Here is a 21,871-nt window from a genome sequence, read left to right on the forward strand (position 1 = left end):
TTGAGCAACAGGATTTAGTGAGGTACATCAACTAAGAAAAAAGGGACTTCAAACTATTTCAAAAGAAATTGTTTTAAAAAATAGACAAAGGAGATACAGATAATATGGAAATACAGAAAAATAGTTTGAGGATAAAAAAAAGTATTATAAAGACAAGGAAAAGAGTAAGAGGAAAGTCACAGGACCAGAAGAACAAAGAGGAGATATGATAATCCAAAACCTTAGGGCTGAACGCCTTAACAATTCTGTTGCATTCTTGGAGGGGGAGGGGGGGAGAGAAACAAACAAACAAAAAACACAACCAAAAAACCCAACAACAAACAAAACCAAACAAGACAAACCCAGGAAAAACTGGGATAAGAAAAGGGAAAAGGACACATACTGAAATCTGCTCCATAAAGCAACAAATGTAGCATTGGCCATGTCAACCTAAGTGAAAATGAGTTAGCTTCTTTTTTTGTTTGTTTCTGAAAGCTAATTTGTGTTCATTAATTTCTTACTTCGTAACTGCTTGAGAAAAAGCTGACAGTTCTTGATTCTGCCCTTCAATTTCTTGGAGAAGCACGTTTTCTGTCAGCATGCCAGTGGTCCCATTGTCTTTCTGCAACTCAAAGATAATACAGTATTTAAATAGCTGCAAACATATTCCTATAGCCAGCAAAGCCATGTGTAGATGACAGATTTTCAGGAGTCTGAGGTTTACTAGTAGTTTTATGTCTACTTCTACAAGGAGAAAAATGTATATAATTACCAAATTGAAAAGTAAAGATTCACTGGACTAGTGACAGCATCATTATCAGCTAAGATTAATTTGCAAGCATAACAGTTCCTAAACTCTCAGCAGTGACCTGTTACATTAGAATTTGGCTAGATTTTGCTAAACCAGAGGAGGCAGACAGACAAATGTTTTTTCCTCCAGTTCTGTGATTCAACCTTCAGTATAGTTCCAGAAAGAACCATTACACTCCAGTTCTGCCCATGATTACTTTTTCCTACAAAGCAGGAAAAGATAAATTGTACACTGGAAGGAAGTAGCATTCAGAACATTAAACTCAGAACTAATGTCATGGTATCAAATTACTGCTGGTATCAAATTACTGTTTGGTATGGTATCAAATTACTGTTTTAATCCTTTATGCCACATGCACCCACCAGCTCCCAAAAATGTAAACCATAACCTTTAAAGTATCCAATCTAAAAAGCAATTGCTAAAAGAGAACTGCAGTTTCAAGTAACAAAATCTAATAAACTTAAAGAAAAAACAAACACAAGCAAAAAACTGCAGCAGTTTTTAATCCATATCTGTTTCCGATCCAATTCACAATACAGCTATATGAATGCCAGTGTAAGCAAAAAGCAGAGAGCAGCTGGAACAACCAGTGGGGTTGAGGTGGAAGTAATTCGTCTGTAGTCTAACAGCCACCACTAGCCTGAAGCACTCACGAAGCTCCAGCCAGATACTCCCAGGAATAAGCTGATCTTGAAGACTTTGCTCGTGTCCAACCCAGGGTTATTGCGCACAGAAGATAAAGCCTTCTGACTAGTTACAGTTTACATCCAGAGCTTTTACAATGCTTACAGAAATCTTTAATCCACCCAGAAGTTCAGAAAAAAAAGCAGACTGCATATAGTTCTGAAAATCACCACAATGTATTCATACTTGAAATAGTGAATAACTACTTAACTAGTATGTGGGTTATTTATTATTAGCTGACAAAGTTAGCTGAGCACCTAACTTCATTAGAGCATATCAGAAAATATAGTCAAATTAGATTGTCTCAGAAAAGGGGTCAAATCTGTAACATGCAGAGTTAGGGACTGTCAGGTCTTTCAGCACTTTTTTTTTTTTGCTGCAATTAACTTGTTTGAGCAGAACAGCATAAAGAAGGGATAATACACACAACCCATAATTGCCACTTGAATTGCATTTACACCTAGTTATTTCAGCTAAAATACTGGCTTCAACGACACCGATCAATTCAAAAGGCTAAATTCTATATAATTGGGGATTAGCCATACCACAGGAAGCTATTAGAGCAGGAAGTTATAAGCCACAAAATCTGGCATGTGATTCAGGAACAGGTATAATACTGTGAATTTGAAAAGTTTCTTCCATTCTAAGATCTCAGACAAGTTCTATCACATAAAAATCCTTCTGGGCAACTGCACAAGACCTGCTGACAAACTTGTGCAATTGTATTTAGTACGTGCATTCTTTAAGCAATTACACAATAACAAAACAAAAAAAATCATAAGAGGAAACAGGAAGTTAACATACCAAGTGAAAGGTAAACACCTTTGATGAAGATTCAACTAACCGCTGGTCAGCACTCCCCACAGCTCAGTAACTTCAAATCAAGAAGCTGGCTGTACAAATGTTACATTTTCTCTATTTAAGAACTCTTTGTAAAGAGGTTAGGTAATGCTACAAGTAAGTACTCAAAGCACTTTGCAACTCCAACCAGAGTATAAAAGCACTACACAAGGGGATTAAATAAAATAAAGTCACACCAGTGATGCAACATTGCTACCTTATGCTACTATGTGACAATGTTGAATTATTCCCAGCAAAATTTGCAGGTTATTCTGCTGTTAAATTCAAAGTAGTTTAGGGAACTGCAAGGGGACACACGCAAGCAAGTTCTAATGTAATGAGCAAAGAAAAAAAAAAGTTTATTTGGTTACCCATAGGTGACCTGAGGGTCACATTTGGCTAAGGAGAGAAACCTAATGTTACTATAAATATGTATTGCTGGAAATTACCTCCTGGTGGAAAATTAAGAACATTAAATACTTCCTTGCTTTTTAAGTTGAATTTCAATACTAATTTTAGATCACTTTGTGGAAGATAATTTCAGCAGGACAAGCTTTGGCAAACTAAGAAATTTATTTAAGAGATCTACTGGACTCGGATGATTAAGGCTTTAAGCAGCAAGTAGGATTTTAATTTCTTTCACTTACAGATGAGCAAATCCAAGAGGTGCAAAAGCTATCAGTCAAACAGGAAATAACTTGTAAGAAAGGACTTCAGGCCAAACTAGATAAAATAGTTCATATCAGCATAGCTTGCAAAAATAGAAGTGGTCTGCAAATACAATTGCTCTTAACAATAAAGAGCAAACCCAAAACCCAGTAAATTACCAAAAATCAAGTTAATTGCATATAAAGCCACACAACTCTTCAGCTCTGTAAAGAGAAAAGGCAGAGAAGACAACACCTAAAATAGGACAAAATGATGATTTTTGCCTCTGCTTTCAGAAAGAAGAGTGACAAACTCAAGTCTTTAAGGGGGAATAGTGAATATATAGATACTTCATCAAATAATGAAGAAAAACTCAAAGCAATCTATTGATTTGAGGGATTAAATATATTATGATAGAATCAAAATATATGACTAGCAATTTCTACTAATAGTTTTGTTTAAAGGAGCAGTGAGACTATGAGTTATTCAGGGGAAAAAATGATCCAGACTAGTTAGGATGCAAGACTTCAGAATATACTTTGAAGGAAATATATACCTGGAGGTAAATGGGATAAAATACAACAGAACTGCGAAAAACAGAGGCTAAATAACTCAGCTTCCTACTATACCAGATGGAAAATCATTTAAACTAGAAAATACAGTAGCAGCACAAGATGGGCAAAAGATAAAGAAAAAGCCTCAAGTTATGTTGAAAGGGTAGCTGTTTGAGAGACTCATCTCTAGATCTATTTATTATCTTCTCTAACTCAGCACAAGCAGCAGAAACACCCCTGCTGATAATTTACAGTCTTGTATCATCAGCTAACTTTATAATACAGACTAGAACTGGAGTATTGCCAACACTAGTTAACCACAGACCGGAGGAACACAAGTGAAAAGTAAATCTCCAACCTTCAATTAGATATTCATTGCAGGAGTCTGCTATAAACTAAGAACTTGTTTGAAAAAGATGGCAGCTTAAGAAAATCAGGTATATTAGTTGACTACAGGATCCGTATGTGCTGTTGCGATGACATAGTGAACAAAGGCAAATGCAATAAAAGTGTATCAAGCAGGATGCCCCTACCTGTAATTCATGCCATTCTACAAGGCACATGCTACGCTGGGCTCTCACACAGAGACTCTAAATTTTAATATTCTAAATATTATAAGTCATATTAAAAAAAAAAGTAACAGGAAAGAGAAGCTCATACGCAGAACTTGCAATGAAAGCTAAGAGAAAGTCGCTGTCTCTTATGTTGAGGTAAACATCAAAATGGTTCTTTATCTTAAATACCTGCTGTTTCATCCTGCTAAGAAGAACATTTACTAAGAACTAGTTATTAATGCACTTCTGCTTAAAATCAGATGACTGATGAGGACAGCAAGGGTCTGGAACAGCCTTTAAATCAAAAGTAGCAGGAGAAGACGAGATGTGAAGGCAGAGCTTGAGTACTTTATGACCCAAATAACACATGATCTGCAAACAGCATAGGATGGGACCTGACGAACAGGAAAGACCCTTTAAAATCCTGCATTCTTGAAAAAACCCTGGAATTTATAAAAACAGATTTAATTGAGCAACAGTGAAATAATACTTTCTACAGACAACACAGAAGAACGGATCCAATGTAGTCTAGCTATTCCAGTCAATAGTTACATTACAATCAACCAAACATCACCAGGAAACTGACAGACACCTCACTAGATAAGGTGACAAACTGAAGGAGGAAACTGCTGAAGAGCTCAAGTTTACATCGCTCTCCAAATACTAAGAAATAACTGAGCTCACACATCACAGCTCAACAGGAAGTGGAAAAAAATAAAACGAAGTTAGACCCAAGATCTTCACACATATAATGTTAAAAATGCGATCCCTTAAAAACAGAGGTAAATGGTTTTTTTGGGTTTAGGTTTTTTTTGGTCCTTCTCCACTGGCCTTCTATTTAACTTTTGCCAGAATACTGACAACTAGCCCAGAAAAACAGGAAATCCTTCAAATGAGGGGCCAAAAATTTCACTTCAATGGAAATTTAGACAGCCCTTTAAGCCAAAGTCTAGTAAATCTTTCTTTTCCTGAGAAAAAAACTCCCCCAGTTTGGGGGGAGGGAAAAATTAAGGAGCAATTTGGAAAATAACCTTGACTGATAACAGTTGTTCTTTATGGCATGTCCCTAGCCTATTAAAAACACATAGAAAGACAATACATAAGATTCAAAACAGCCACAATCTGAAGTCTCCAAGGCAAACAAATCTTTTACTCCCCCCTCCAGACGGTTTCTACAAATACGATTTTTCCTGCTATTATCACCCTTGCCAGGGTGTTGACTTTTCCACTGAAGACTTCTCCTTCAGCCTTTGTACTCTCTCTTACCAAAAAATAAAGATACAGAAGTATTCATATTCCCTTTCTAGTGAGGTGATTAATATTTTAAAATGTAGTATCTTGTTTTATGATGGAATTACCACAGAAAGAATTTTAAAAGATAGAAAAAGTTAAATAATCTACAGTCATTTACTGGACTTGGAAAAGGGAAGGATGCACTTATAGGGGCATAATTACCCAGATGGACTGCTACAGTATTGATCATCTGCTGTACAGTTCAGTTTTCATACAAACTGCATGTGCTCAATGTCCAAAGAGATGAGTGTTATAACTAAAGCCTCTGTTGCATTTTTGTCTTGAAATTTTGATGAAAGTCATCCAGATCCTAGAGTAGAAATCACCCTTTTGCCCCGCCTGATAAAAGTAACAACACACAAAGATGATTTTCCTTCTTCCAGCACAGAAGTACAGGGTTTCTGACCCAACAGGCATCCCACTTTCCAGGACAGTATAGTAAAAAAGGATCAGTTACAATCTCTCTAGCATTCCTGCACAGAAGGAAAGATTTCTACCTATGGAAGAGAATTATAGTGGTCCTGTGAAAGACTGTGAGGCTGGGAGAGCAGAAAAGATTTGGTACTATGCCACCTTTCTACTTTTTTTTTTTGTAAAAAAAAAAAAAAAAAGCTGACAGGTTCAAATATAAGGCGAAAAAAGTTATTTTCCAAAATCTGAGTTAAAAGCTGATCAAGATAAAGCTTTCGAAGTCTAACTCACCATCTTTTTATTTTGCAGTATCATGTGAATTGCTCATTAAATATTTATCAACATGATTTAAATACTTAATTGTTTTAAAGATTATTTCCGTTTCTTTTTGTAGTGTGTTGAAAAACAGCAATTTCCTCAGTAAATGTGGAAACATTACACAAGGTCAGAGTTACTTTGGGATTTAGTTCAGTAGTAATGTTCAGTTTTCTCAGTATCACTAATATGTACATGCACAAATAACATCACATTATTTGGACACTGCTCAACCCAAGTAATATTTCACAAACAAATCCAGACCTTAAAGTGTCTTTAAAATACTGTGATTAACCTTTACTATTTTACTGCAATTTAAAAATACCAATTTACATACCTGTGATGTTTGGCCCTGTAACTTTGCAAGTTGAGTCGTTCGCATGTTTAAGGACTGGCTCCTTGTAACTGTTGCTCCAGAAGATTTCCCATTAACTTTTCTTTCCAGATGACATGTTACTAACAACTTTTCTTCTAACAGCACAGCATCCCATGGATCTTCAGCAGTCATGCCTGAAGCCCTCTCTCCATCATTCTCTGCCGTATTTAAAGTCTCCACACTATCCACTTTTGGTTTACTTAGGGGATCCAAATCTAACCAATCGAATTTACTAACATCCCTGCAGCTTTCTGAGGCTGGTAGATTAGAAACTGCGGACTTTATAGCAGTCATTTCCAAGTCCGTGCTCGACTTCCCATTTTTCAGAAATTCTGAGGTGCTTGCAATTTTGTCAAATACTTTTGCCATTTCTGGTGTAAGTACTGGAGGATATATAGGTAGGCTTCCTCCTTGTGGATGGAAAGGTGTAGTAGCTGCCAATGGGTATGAAATGTATTGCGACTGCCTTGGAAGACCAAGATAAATAGGTTCCCTAGAGTGATAGGAGGACATACTTGGATGGAATCCATTCTGAAATACACCAGTCTGTTTTGTGTAGGAAGCTGAGGGGTAAATAGGAGGTAAAGTGCATGTCACAGGTGCTGGTATCCCAGGCGTCCACTGTCTTCTCTGACCTGTAGGCCCAAGATAAAATTGCGAAGACACAGATGGGCTTAAAATAGGATTTACTGGTAACGTAGGTGCTTTACTAGATTCAAAACTGTCATCCAGCAGCAGTTTCTCTAGTTCAGCATGAGTAAGCTTCTCTATGTCAATGGTACTTAGTTTATCTTCCATGCTCTTGGCGTCAGACTCTGGAAACACCATGAGATCATGGTCCTGTTTGTTATGAGTCTGTGCTTTTTGTCTGGTGCTGCTTAAAGAATGAAATGATTGTTTATTACCAGCTACACCTCTTTCTTTCTGCATCTTAGCTAATGCCTCAGCTTCCATCTGCAACGCCTCTTCTTTGTCCACATCTTTTGACCTTGTGGCTGCCAAAGAAGGTGATAAGCGCTGTTTAAATCCATTGTTACTGGATATCTGGGCCATACCGCAAGAGCAGATGTCCATTTAAAGAAGCAACACTTCCCTTGTACTGGTTGTCTACCCTTGGCTTTGGAGTAAGTTTAGCAGATCTGAAAAGGAAACGAAACATTAGAAATACATAGTAGTTATTCACGTTTGATTTCTTTTAAGTCATACATCACCAATTGGAAAGGTTACATATGTCCTTCAGAAACCCAGGACACAAAATTTTAAAGAGACTAATTTTTTTTTTTGGAAAGTCAAACTTGAAAAGCCACACAGTTAAACTCACAGCCTTTGAATTATGCGAGACCCATTTATTTTTCTTACTAGTACTTACCACTGAGTAAGTACTTGGTTTCTTTTTGCACCGCTAAACTTAAGACACAGAAAAGCTACATTCAGGTACCCACGTATTTTCAGATTAGAGGAATTCTGCACACTTCGCCAGGTTCAAATCTCAGAAGTAGAAATCGTTCCAAAGACTATACAAATAGCTAGCATTGATGAAGCACATTATCGAGAAGACTTCCACTTTACTTCAATATATTACAAAAAATATAGATGTATCAAACTGCTGTATCATGATTATGATGGTCATAATGATGCTGAAGGACCTCCCTTCCTTTGGAAAACACCATTGTACTTTACCTTCTTAACAAGAGAAATAATGTTTATGAAATGTTATTTCTTGGACAAGCAAAATAAGCGATTTAAGTACAGCTGCTCATTAAGTAATCCCTTCAACAGCCCCTTAAAGAAAGTGTCATTCACAACTAGGTAGAGGAAGAAACTCTGAAAGGTCACCTTTGCTTAAGGCCAACACCAAGAAAGTGACATCTTATGTTTTCCCAATTACAATCTTGTGCTCACTACTATTATACAACTTCCCAAATTCACCACGATACCTATGCCTCTTTATTAAAATAATCTTACAAGAGATCACCGCAAGAACTATGTTATTTTTCAATATTATTTCTACTTTACTCTACAGCTTTTTACACACAGGTAGGTCAGAGCTGCATCCAGGACATCAGCTGTCTTCCAGCAACAGCTAGTATGCATATCACATAGCAAGATAAAATCATGAATAATGAGTTTCTGCTAGGAGAGTTACATAAACAGCAATCCTCATTAAAACACAGTTTCACTGAACTAGACGAGCCCTTTAGATGTAAATCACCTTGGGTTTAAGTCATGCAACAATCTACACATTAAGAGAGTTCTCTGCAGTAAATAATGCAGAAAACTCAGAAGTCTGTCTTTATGTTCCCTTGCTATTCACACCTACTAGATGGGATTTTTCTCCCCTTGAGTCAGACCAGAGATGTGTGCTTTAAACAGACTAACTGTACTTCTGTGGACTTACCACAAACAGCAAGACTCTTAACAGATTTTTAACAGATTATTTAAATTCTTTAACACTCTGGCCAAGCTTTTGTTTTACCTACTTCTCGGTGGCTTATACTATGAAAGACAGACATCTTTATAAGAGGTTCTATACATTTCAGCTAAGTCTGAAAACATAAATTCAGGTGAAACCCTTCACAAAGCAAGATTAAACCAGAACTGATGTTACAGGTACCAAGACAAGACTTAAATGAAAGAGGGTGTCTTTAGAAAGACTGAAACAGTGACAGACTTACAAAGTTACAAAACCCTGAAAACCACACAACTGAAGTCCTGGGGAATAAAGTCTTACGGAAGAGCTTTGGAGGTTAACAGTATGGATCCATTCCATGAGATAATGATATTCAACACAGATGAAGTCTACAGAAAAAAGCAGACACCAGATCCTTTTCCATACAATATATTAATCTGCAGAGTTTGACATTCATTAAAGCCACAACTATTGCCATTAGAAACAACTCCTTTCCTATCTACTGCCTATTTGCACAGCTGAGTGTTGAACCTGATTGGGGAATTGATTAAAAAAAACCCAAACCCCAAACTTTTTTGCTGGATTCCTTTATAGACAGTGCAGGTCCCTGGTCCCATTCACAACACTGAAGCCCTCAGTGCCATTCAGGTATTTCCTACCCTCCTGTTAGCAGGACAGGCATTCTAAGCCTTCTCCTAAAGATTTGCTGAGTATTTTGTAGATGGCATAAGCCTACTAGCCACAGATAACATGGTAACAAGAAGTCTAATATACTTTACACCAACTGCTCAGACTGCCTAGATATCCAAGTGGGCTTTAACCTCTTTATTAACTTATGGCTGGTTAAAATTGCTATGTCAAGTTTTCAGATGCAAGAACACCCTAACTTATGAAGTCATCTCAATAATTCCTGCTTGGCATTTCCAAGAAGCAGCAGCATGAGGTAAGTGCAGTTTTCACAGTCTTGCTGTTGCCTAAGGATTCTAAATAGCAGCAGGATTTTTTTTCCCCCCTGAATTTTATTAAAAGAAATAAAAATCAAAAAAAACTACTTTCTGAGACTATTCAGAACTGTTTGGGCTACAACTTTGAAGATTATTAATGCATTCTGGTGCTGCTTGAAAATTATAGCAGCAAGTGATTTTTCTTAAGGAAAAAATATCAAGATTATATGGTCTTCAAAGTAACTATATATAACAACTCTGGCTCCTTAAAAAAGTAGGAAGCCTTATTTTTCTGCTGAAATCGACAGCTTTGATCTCCATACTCACCGAGCAGTCTCCTACTCACAAGAAGTCTCTGTTCCACAAAGTCATAACTGCAGATAAACATACATTCCTTAGCACTCAGAAACATGGTGCACAGCTACTGCAGCACATTCATTCATAACATCTAAAGAATACAAATTGCTCAATAGTTACTTATTTTACAATTTCACATTACAGCGATGCATTTTTGTCAGCGCATGATTGCACACTCGCACTGACAAATCCAGTGACTTCTAGCATTCAAGACACGAGATTATTATCAGTGGTTACCTGAAAAGTTGAATTATACTTCTATTTTTGCAAGACAGTCTCATCAAGACACACATACACTTAATTAGATCACTGTATTTAAGTCCTGTCCTTGCGAAACTTCTAAAACCAGTGTATAAATTTCTGCCAAATTTTAAAAGCAGACTGCAGTTTTCAAGCAGTTTGAAGTTAAAAATTGATTTTAAAATATCTGATAAAATTGCAATACTTTTAGCAAAACTTTATCCTGCATGCCAGTTTTTAGCAATAAACTTGCATGATAAAACATCACAAGAAAAGCTCCCTAGGCATAAGCATGATTAAAATAAGACAGGCCTTCTTTTAAATGCTAACTACACGGCGTCAGTTAACATTTTCACATAGGAAGTTTAGCTTCACTTTGAGTTTCTGAGTTTGTAGCCATCTAAGTTCAAAGGCAGAGAGTAGGCAGAATTTAAACTTCTCCAACATTTACAAAGGGAAGGGCAAATTCCATTTGGACCATCCATCAGCAGGAAACTCCTCTCAAACATTCAGAAGAATACGTTTCAATTCAAATCCCAGAAACAGGAAAAACAGATACCTGAACCATTACTGACTATACCATGAGAATTCACAAGAGGTTTGCAACAACTGGAAGTCATCGGAAGACCTAGAAGTAATCCTTAGGGTCAGGATTGTTCTCATCTCAACCACTGCACACTATTTTAAGTAACAGTAATAATCAGTTTTCAACTGTCAATCTGTTCACCTTCAAGAGCCCAACTCTCTTTCCAAACACGTAAAAGAATGGGTCAAATGCTTTCTTTTTTTTAGAAAAAAGGAAAACTAGAAGCAACTCAAGGGATTATAACAGAAATTTGAAAGTGATAAAACAGCTTCCTATACTACTTATTTCTCCCTTAAATTTGAAATTAAATGGACACATTCATACTTTATACAGAGCCCCTATATTTACACTGCCCTAGCAGTAACTCACCAATACTGCCTGCTTCAAGATTTGTTTGAAACCAGGTCTAAAAACCTCAACTACCCAATTCATCTACAGCCTTGATGAAAGGGAATCTGTCTCTTGCAGTGCGATTTAGTTAACTTTAAGCAATATTTTCTTTAAGTATTCAATCAGATATGATCAGACATCAGCAACAAAACTTTACTAATATCAAGAACCAAGAAACAGCAAGATGTCTGACCATCTCCTTCAGATCAAAGCCTCTACATGGAATGGAAATTAATTTCAAACCAGATTTTCACTTACAGAGGCTTACATAAAAAAACCAAAATATATTTACATATGCACTAATCTAGCAAATATATAAAATTGAACCATGAAGAGGTTTTTTTCCTAATGAGGAATTTATAGGTGTTTGGTAAGAGACTCCAGGATATTACATCTATACCAGGACAAAGACTCCCGAAAATCTAAATTAGTTTCCTATTTTAATGAGCAAGGGAAGACTTTATTAGAGATAAATCCTGTCACCTTAAGCAGAGGTAATCTCACCATCTGCTCACGTACATGTTAACAGTCTTCTCTACTTAAGATGAGTTTTCAAAAAACCCCAAGGCTTTTAACATTCTATTTATAATTTGTTCCAGTGCGAAACAAGCACAGAACATATTATTTGGTAACTCATTCTTAAGAAATACTTTATAGTTATCACAAATCAGTGCACATAAATTCCCCAGAGTCCAAGCACTAAATACAGAAGCAATGATAACAAGTCAGACCATTTCCTGCATTCCTTATAAAGTAATGCCCTGGCATACGGTAGCCAGAGCTTCCTCAAAACAAGTGTAATTTTCACAATAACTCCACAGTTATTTTGCCATTAGTTAAAAAAAGATTTGAGGCATTTGCCTAACAGTGATAGCTAACTTAAGAATTAATAAATCTTGCCTGCATACCAGAGACAGTAGCAGTTTTATGGGATAACAGGGAAAACAGCAAAAGATGGCAGCAGTAATATACTATGGAAAGTACTAATCATCTGGAAAGGAATTCATAGCAAGACATTTGCCACAGCAGGAAAACTCCTTAGCAAGAAAAAACATATGAACTTTGATGTTCAAAATCCCTCTCTGCCAGATGCATTCAGATTGCCACAAATCGCAAAACAACTGAATAGATATTTCAAGAAGTCATGTCATGAATAAGTCCAATATTTTAAAAAATACTGTTAGGTTTAAGTTAGAAGTTTTTCAATAACATGTACATAAGTAGCCATGAAAGGCTAGTGTTTCAGGTATATAGTTCTAGCATGCTGTCTTTCCACTAAAAACTTAGTAGCTTCTTTAATCCAGTCATTTTGGCAAAATTAGAAAATGCCCCCTTATAGATGAGGTTACCTGAAAAAGCGAATCCATTTCGTTTCGGGTCACATCTACAGAATCTTCAACGACAATTTCACTAGCTTAAATACATGTGCAATTTTTCTTTGGGCACACACTCTGAACCAGCATTCATTTCTGTTTTGCTCAAATCATGCCGCTAATAAATAGAGCGGCAACTGCGTCTCTTAACTTTGATTTTGAAAATTCATTTACATCTAAAAAATACAATTTCATCACAAAACCTCTGATCTTGAGAGCTAGGTGAATAGGGTGTTTCCAGTACTAGAATAGGAAGTCTCCAGGAACATTTCAAGGTCTTTCAATATTGGCAACAAATCCCTTGAAAAATCCAGCCTCAGCTGTACAGAAGACTGTTACTAGACATGGCATACTTCGTAGCTGTAGAATCTTGATTTTTTTGATCAATGTTCCAAGAAAAACAAAGGGTGCAAGCATCTGTGACGATGTCCTGGCCAAATCTTAGAGTAGGCAGCTACAGCTACCTACAGATCATAGTTTTTCCATTGCCACAAAGTACTCTCCCCCTTCTTCAACCAGTGGTTTGCACCGTTAGGCACTGCAAGCCACTCCACCAGTGGATGTGGATACATGCAGATTTAATACAGTATACTGAAGAAGCTTGCAAACATATTTGTGCCATTATACTCCTCCCCTCAAATTTTGAACCCAATCACCATTTCATTTAAGTCTGTTGAAGAGACAGCGGTCTTAAAGACAACTGAATTCCACATAAGTTTCATAAAAAACAAGCAACCTGACACCGCCAAGAACACTGAGTGTCACAGCTAGAATAAAGCAGTAACATAAGCTCATATTATTGGACACCATGGATTTATTACCAGGGTAATCTTTATAAAAGCTTGAATCGTGGCAATAAGTCCCTAAAGCCAAACAGTTGAAGACACAAATCAACAGGAAACGACATAGTTTCATCAGCTGTAGAACTACTAACTTTTGCAGCTCTGTATTTCTCCCTATTTTGTTCTCAGCTCTCTAACACCATACCTGCAATTCTGTTCCTGCACAGTATTTTCTGGATGCAGATACCAGAAAAAGCAATAATGAAACTGATGGCATCCCAGGCCGTTTCACTCTGATGCGCTTGGCCAAGATTTTTTTTTTCCATGCCTTACAGCCAAGCCTATTACCAGCATTGTTTGACAAAGGCTAAGAATTTTATTTCTGTTGCAATGTTTCTCCTTACAGAATAATGCTTTCATACCCACTCCTTGTGTTTCAGAAGTTTGCTTTTAAAAACTTTTTACTGATTCTCTTGCCTTTCAGCCACCTCTGAAGCTGTGCTTTTCTCCATGTCACCTTATGATTCCCACTCTTTTCCACTATCCCCTTTTTTTGAAGAGTACTTGAACACACTCACGCAATACAAAATATTGCACGCAGAATCAATATTAGCTACTGGTTTAGGGGTTTTTCTTTTTTAAGTAGTGCTATTGCCCCAAGTATTTTGATTCCCCAGCTGAGTAATTTGCTCAGTAATCCATGATTTGCAAAATAATTCTACTCTGGAATACCACTTTCACAGAACAATTAAGACTGGAAGGGGCCTCAGGGGGTCTCAAGTTCCATTACCTGCTCAAAGCAGGATCAGCTATGAGAAGGTGACAAGGGTGCTCTGGACTTTATCCAGGCAGCAGCATCACAGACAAAGTTTTAGTTATTCATACAGTGCAGGCCTGATCACAGTAAAGCGTGACAAATTACGTGGAGCATCTATCTATACTAGTACTTCCACTAATCCCAATAGCACTGATACCAAGCAGAAAACAGACAACATTTTAAACTACATAACTAATTCAATCAAAAAATCTAGAAAGTGTCTAGAGGGTGGGGAGGACAGAGAAAAGAAACATTTCTGCTATCTGCTTGAATTACTCAAATAGAGATGCATAAACACCTTCCAAATAGTTTTATAACATTCTACAGCATGGATGGAGGACCATGGTAAAACCCAAAATTTTCTAACTTACGTGCCTGAAGTAAGCCCTGCAAATATTCTCCTAATGTCACAAAGCATTCAAAACGCAGCAAAATGCAGGAAGTTCATGATGCAACGTCCAGTGGCTATTAACGCAGAGATGAAAACAACCCTCCCCCACAAAGATCCTATTCTATTCCCTGTGCAGCAATGCACAGTATATACCTCCAACAAAACATAATCAAAACCATTAGTAGAGTAGGGAGACAAAACCATGTCACCACAGCTCTGTCCCAGGCTTAACTTTGTATCACTGTATTAGTATCAACCTACCAGTCTAACCAAATGCAATTCTGCTGCAGTAGCCAAATTATTTCTACCACTTGCTTCAGCAGATGAGTTTCCCCTCAGGCAGGAAACTTGCACGGTTTAAATTATAACCAGCAGACGCTGCTCGGTCACAAACCTCATATTTATGAAAGTATTAGGCAGAATTGTTGATTATTAATTGACAGAACAAACACACTGTTCACATGTACCTTTTTGCTTTATACATTAGAAAATAATAAAAGCTTATTAGATGAATTGATTCAATCATTACTTTTTTTTTTTTAAACACTACACTGGTAGAAAACTGAAGAGGATGGCTATACTCAGTCAGACCAAAGGCTCATCTCATCCTTAACTTGTCTCTAAGGATGGCTTCAGAAATGCAAATGGAATAAAGTTAAACCAAAGCAAGCATGTAATGACACTTCCTCAAAACACTCTTTTAGTCTCCACTAATTTGCCACTCAAGGACTTCCTGAATCCTGAGGTAACTTCTCTAGTATTACGACCCCGATGGATTTTTACTCCAGGAATTTGTCCAGCTGCACGCTGAACTCATGTAAACTTCAAGCACTCACCTTATAACTCAGCACTGTCACCACCCTCTGCTTTTCTGCTGTGACTACAATCTGAGTAGAAGACTGTATCAGTTACCAATGACCTGTTCTCAATATGTCTCCTGTAACTATTAACATCAACTACAATATTGAAATCTACGAGCTTCAAACTCTATACGGACCAAATTATTTCATCTAGGTCATCACACCAACCTCTAGCTCTGAACTAGTGACATACTCTTAACACAAACACCATGCAGTCCTCATACACTACATGCTGAAAGTTTCCAGTTACTATTGGTATTTTTGTAAGTGATGTTTTGTTTGTAACTATAATGCCACACACCTGAAAATTACAAGTAACATGAAATACGCAGACATACCTTCTCTCTCTACTTCAGTTTCCTCAATGAAAGCACTCTGAAGTGACAACCATTTGGAACAAACTAAACTTAGCCTGAATAAATAGTTTCAGGTTACATTTCTACTAGGTTACAGATGAAAGTAATATTTCTCATAACTTTTTTTTTAATGTGAGTTTTGAGGAAAACATTTTATTCTAAATCTTTTATAGTTTAAGTGAGGCTTATCATTACTGGCATGCTTTGAAATATTTCCTCCTTCACTTACTTGTCCAGCCTGGAAACAACTTCTGCATTCTTCTGCAAAAACTGACATCACAGCAAACTTCTTGTGTACAAAGAGGCTGGATGAATGCTATATTAGATGACTGATGTTATTGACCACTGCTGATAAAAACTGAACTCTGGTTCTGGTAAGTAATTACACTTCCATATCATCTACTTAAAATAGAGGAATATGTTTACGAAGCAAACAATTTACATTTATGCTACACTCTCATTTTTAAGTTTGTTGTACTGTTCTAACAAATAAATAAATAAATACCGCAGTAATTACTGCACTAACTGCAGACACTAAAAGGGAATACATCTAAAATAAAAAATGGAAGATCATTATCTGAATGTCATTAAGGCTGATCTTAAAATACATACATGTTATGAATTCTAGCCATGTTAGCACTATGCTTATACTATCAATGTTAATTTATTGCAATTTTTAAAGCTTCCATAAGATAGCCTGAAGATCGTTCAAGAGTAAAGACAAACAACATGCAATCCTGCTCTAATCTAGCATTCATTTTTCTAGATAGTACTATACTGGTCTGGTTTTGGTCCCACATCAGTCTAACACAATAACAAACCAACAAACTGCAAAACATCACATCACCTCAGCATTTTTATTTTTTAAGCAACATTTTAATTCAGTTTTCTTCAGCTAGGTATCAGATATAATAGCAGCATTGGATAAGAAATATCACCAGTTTCAAGTTAACTTAGTTTGAAAAGTAAGAAACAGAGGAACACAGATTCAGAAAAGATGTTTACTTGACATTTTGAAAAGCATCATTTTCCATTTAAGGCATTCAATTTTCTCTGTTGCTACAGAGAGCTACTTAAAAAAAACCAAGACAAATAACTAAATCATCAATTTATCTTTATATACACTGATATTCGTACTGATGAACATTTATGTTTGAGTTTCTAATGATGACAATAATACTCCAAAAGGAAAGAGAAATCTCAAGTTTCTAAGTCAGGATTACTATTATTACATTGTGATTAAATAGGACAAATTATTTTACTAAATCAATCAGAATTCTAAATCTTTCTTGAGACCTCCTATGCATATTTTTTTTTCAATAAACCATCATCTTTATGTAAAAGACTACTCAAATACAGCACAACATTTAAGAAGATGTGACTCTAAACAGTTTATTACTTTTTTGGTTTGGGGTTTTTTCCCCCCTAACAAAAGGCCATTTAACTTCAAGTATTTGTTACTTTACTTCTCCCTGTGCTTTCTCACACTGTCGTTATCTTTTATGCAACTTTCTTTCACTGCCCACTTATTCCTATTAGTTTTGCTTCAACTTGCTTTCAGTTGTTTATTTTTTTAAAAAGTTAACTTGGTGGGCATTATAGCATCATTCCCACCCCACCTCCCAACGTAGTAAATGAGCCCCATCTAAGCAACTTCTCTTCCTCCCAGAGGCATAAAGTATTTTTCCAGGCCCATTCTCAGCGTTGGGGGAATGAAGGACACAACCACCTTCAAAGTTAACGAAGCCAACTAACAAAATACTTCTGTCTGTCAGATTTCATTCCCTCCACCCCACTTCTGCTTCCCTTCAGATTCTTCATAAATCACCCATCACTACTACTCTTGAACACAGTTTATATTCTAAGTAGGTATTGCACAACATCTTTTACAAACATCACACATCTTTTCTTGCATTTTCAGTTCCGTTCGGGAAAAAGATCTGCATTAAATATGCAAGGTTGTTATTAAAACCTTTGCATCTCTCCCCTACCCCAAATGAACTGCACTATGCAGAGATGCAGGCATACCTTTTTTTTATTTTTGGTGCGTTGATGCAGAATAATAAACTCGGTCAAATTGTGAACAGCAAAACAGCCACACACTTCCCTGTATTACTACTAATATCCGAAGAGCTCCCGGAGCAAACAGCAGCGCTGTTTAAGGATCAGCTTTGTAAACAGCCAAACTTCTGCGGAACCAGGGTAACGCACGATCCCACGGCTAGTTAACCCACATGAAAGGCCAACAAGACGATGAATAAAAAGACCTGGAGGTTCTTCGCGGCGGCAGCCAAGGTCCCCCATGCACAGGGCTCCCGAAATCCTGCCCGGCGCCAGGTGACAGCCACCTGCCTCCCCCGAGACTTCACCCTCAGGTACAAAACGCACCTGCGAAGCACCAGCGGCTCCCAAAGACGCCCCGGGACCACCGTTCCCTGTCAGGACCGGCCCCGCTCCGGCGCTTCAGACCCGCAGTTACCCCTCAAGTGCCGCCAGCGGGCAGCGCCTCCGCCGCCTCCCGGCGCGGACGAGGCTGACCCCGGCCCCGCCGCCCACCCGCCACAGCGGCCCGGGCCCCGCCGCTCGCAGGTGCCGCCCCGGCCGCCCCCCGGGCCCAGAATTGCGCCACGGCCGAGCCGGTAGCGCCCGGAGGCCGCGGAGAGGGGCGAAGCGGGGGCAGGGAGAAGAGCCCCAGCCTGGTCCCGCCATCCAGCGGCGGGGGCTCCCCGCGCCTACCTCTCAGCGCCGCCGCCCCGCGGCTGCGGCCATTTCCCTTCTTCCCTCCCGCCGCCGCCGGGACCGCGCGCGCCAGGCTGCAGGCAGCCCCCTCCCGCCGCCGAACCGCCGCCGCCGCCGTGCGCTCACTTCCGGCCCCGGCCCTGAGGAGATGGGCGGGGGCGGGGCGGGGCGCGGCGCCGGCCGCCTCACTGCGAGCCTGCCTGGGGCGACCGGCCCGCTGCCACCTCACCTGTCCCCCACATCGCTGCCTCCCCTCAGGAGGAGCCCGCCCGGCAGCAGGAGGGGTCCCCCCTCCCCTGGCCGGAGCAAACGGGCCGTTAGCGGCCGGCGGGGGCCCGGGTGGAAGCGCCGGCCCTGTGGCGGCCGGGAGCCCCTTCGGCCACGGGAGCGGGGGCTGGGTGTCTCTGAGGTGACTCTCCGTCATTTCCTCCCCTTATCGCCCCATCTCCCCGAGAACGCTCGGCACGACTGGAAACTTGCACAACGCACCAAAAAATGTCAGGGAGGGGGGGCGGGGAGGGGAAGGGGCAGGAGCCGGGGCGCCGAGACAGGCAGCTCCCTCGGCCGCGGGGACGGCACGGCCCCTGCCCGCCGGGAGCAGAAACCGCTCGGGAGGAAGAGCTGAAGTGACGGCGGTGAGACGGGGCAGCGCCGCAGCGCGCGGGGTTTGGTGCGAGAAGGAAACAATTTCGTCACTTGCCCGTTGAGGACTCCAGCGGTTTGGAACGACGTGTTCCGCTGAAGAGAGTTTTGCCTAATTTAACTTCAGAAAGTACTTCGTTTGGCCCCGGCTGATCCCTGTTGTCAGCTCCAGCCTTCCTGACATACCAACACGCCTCGAAAAGACAATGTTTTGGTTTGACCTTTACAATAGCTTCAAAAGAATATAATGCTTTGAGTATGCTCAACAGTATTGCATGTGGGGTTTTATACAAAGTTTAGACAATGGGCCTTTCATAAGATCAAATTAAAAGTTGTAATGGGCGTTTTGAAGTAACAGTATGATTTTTAATGTAGATGCAAAAGAATTCCAGAGAGAATAACTTTATATTTGGCCCTTTCAGGGGATACTACTTAAAATAATCAAAGAATTCAGTTTATGCCTACTGGTATTTTGTTCAGCACTTTAAGCACACTAAAGTTCAAAAAAATACAAAATGCTTAATGAAGCATAGGAGACACATGAAAAAGTGTCAGCTCAGAGGCGACACTATAAATGAATTAATAAAAATAAATACATTGCTGGTAGTGACATTTTTCTGTGTGATTATATATATATACCCCACCATTTTAGCTTCTAAGCATTTTCTATCGGATAAATCTTGACTTCGCACCACTAAGGTTAACAAAAGCCCTTGCAGGTGACTTCAACGAGAGCAAAATGGAGACTTGGAAGGCTGACACAAAATGTGTTCCTGTGGAAGCATCAGCGGCGTAATTCTTTATTTACATGGATTAAAAAAATTACCAGAGTTGTTACTACCCTTGTGATCTAAGCTATTGAGAATTTTTCCGGTTGTCAGTTATTAAGAGGAGAAATTGATCCTTTCTAACGCCATTCCAGTATTGGCAGTCAATAAGCCAGTTCTGCTCCAATTTTGAACACAGAACGGAGCATCAATAGGAGACACCTACTTTGCTCTCAAGGTCCAGGTTTCTTCCCAGACTGCCTGTCCAAATACACCTGCTTTCCGGACTGCATTTTAGACTTTTTGTCCTGGCAGTCATGTCTCCCGGCCACCTCTTCTGCTGGGCTCCTGTAGTGATGCTGGCCAGGAGACCACTCTATGTGGAGGAGTTAGTGACCCACACAACAGTTCGACAGAGGCCTGTGCTGCCCCGTCCAGCCTGGCCTTCAGACCTGTGTTTTTGCTGTCCGTATCCCTTGGCTGCAGGATAAACTTTGCAGCTCGTTGTAGCAGGAGTCTGCAGGCAGCTCCCACTTGGTACCGGCGATTACACCACCTGCACGTCCTTGCTTTTATCTAAAAGTGCAGCAGGAGGTTCTCATGTGAACGCCCTTTCTGTTTGGCAGTAGAAATGATGGACGGAATTGTTTTCTTATAAGAAAATCCTATAATGACTGACATGGGAAACCTTTGTCTATGGACGGGGTCTGCAGAGTGTGCTGTGCCCGTTTGATGCTGCACAAATGAGGGTTCCCAGCATCAACAGGGGTGCAGGATTATCTATGCCATCCTCTCTTTCTTCATAGTGCTGGCTCTAATAAACAGCAGTTTAAATGATATTTTACAGAGGCGGAGTGCCTTTCTTACCGGGATCCTAACGGACCTTGCACTGCTGGTGCAAACCAGTTCCCACGGTGTTTGTGCTGCTTCCTCCCTCACACATGGGTCAGTCACATAAAACTGGTCTGATTACACCTCCGACTCACCGGCCACAACCGTTTGTCTATGTTTCACCCATCACTAACCAAAGGGGCATTAATCTGCTTAGCCTGAATAAAAGGCACCTACCACATCCAACAATTTCAACAAGATCTTGACTATTTGACTGACCAAGCTGCATTACGTGACATATCTGACAGTATGAGCAGGTCAAATCTGAATCATAAAAGTTGAGATAGGAAAGATGATTTGGTTCATTCTACAGATTAGTGCAGCATTTCAGACTATTATCAAGCCTGCCTACCAGTACCATGATAACTGCAAGAACCGTCCATGACTTTCCTTAGAAATTGTTTCCTTCTTGTCAGAAAATTTTCCCTTTGTTTTGCATTTATTTTAATAATTTAAGCCCATCCTGTTTAGCAGTATCTCATTTTCACGAAATATTCTAGGTTATGAAGGATTGGATAAAACCCACATTCCACTTCATGTTAAATAGGTACTGATTGGCTTTTAGCACACTAAATCACAAACTGAATATGCTGTTCCTTCCTCAGCGTTCATCCATTATACTGAAGAGCAACTCCAACGCTGGTGCTTTTGCCTCTGCTTTCATAACTTCTCAGCTACATTCACATTAAATATATACCAATTATCAGGTGCGCTCTAGAAGCAACAGCAGCCAGTTTTAGAAATGGCATTTGTGTATGAGATGCCATGTAGCGTTCTCGATAGCTTGGCAGCCAAAATAGTTCTGCTTCAGGAGAGATAAGTGCTTGGCATTGGAAGCCCAGCTTCTAAGCAAAATGACAG

General features: G+C 39.4%; 1 protein-coding gene across 7 annotated transcripts in view; it reads right to left on the minus strand.

The window, feature by feature from the left end:
- PIK3C2A (phosphatidylinositol-4-phosphate 3-kinase catalytic subunit type 2 alpha) overlaps positions 1 to 18,843 on the minus strand; it is a 52,437-nt gene extending 33,594 nt beyond the window's left edge. Inside the window, exons 1-3 of one of the 7 annotated variants that reach the window (XM_054198117.1) lie at positions 18,708 to 18,843; positions 6,427 to 7,604; positions 501 to 607 (exon numbers count right to left, since the gene is read on the minus strand). In XM_054198117.1, the coding sequence (XP_054054092.1) occupies positions 501 to 607; positions 6,427 to 7,539 (1,220 nt within the window). In that variant the 5' untranslated portion in view covers positions 7,540 to 7,604; positions 18,708 to 18,843. Of the gene's footprint in view, positions 1 to 500; positions 608 to 4,259; positions 4,451 to 6,426; positions 7,605 to 9,140; positions 10,160 to 17,999; positions 18,526 to 18,707 lie in introns of those variants that run through there. The other 6 variants (XM_054198119.1, XM_054198118.1, XM_054198122.1 and 3 more) reach the window with 6 other exon arrangements.
- Positions 18,844 to 21,871: the final 3,028 nt, after the last annotated feature.

This window comes from Rissa tridactyla, chromosome 4 (genome assembly GCF_028500815.1).
Source record: "Rissa tridactyla isolate bRisTri1 chromosome 4, bRisTri1.patW.cur.20221130, whole genome shotgun sequence".
NCBI lineage: Eukaryota > Metazoa > Chordata > Aves > Charadriiformes > Laridae > Rissa > Rissa tridactyla.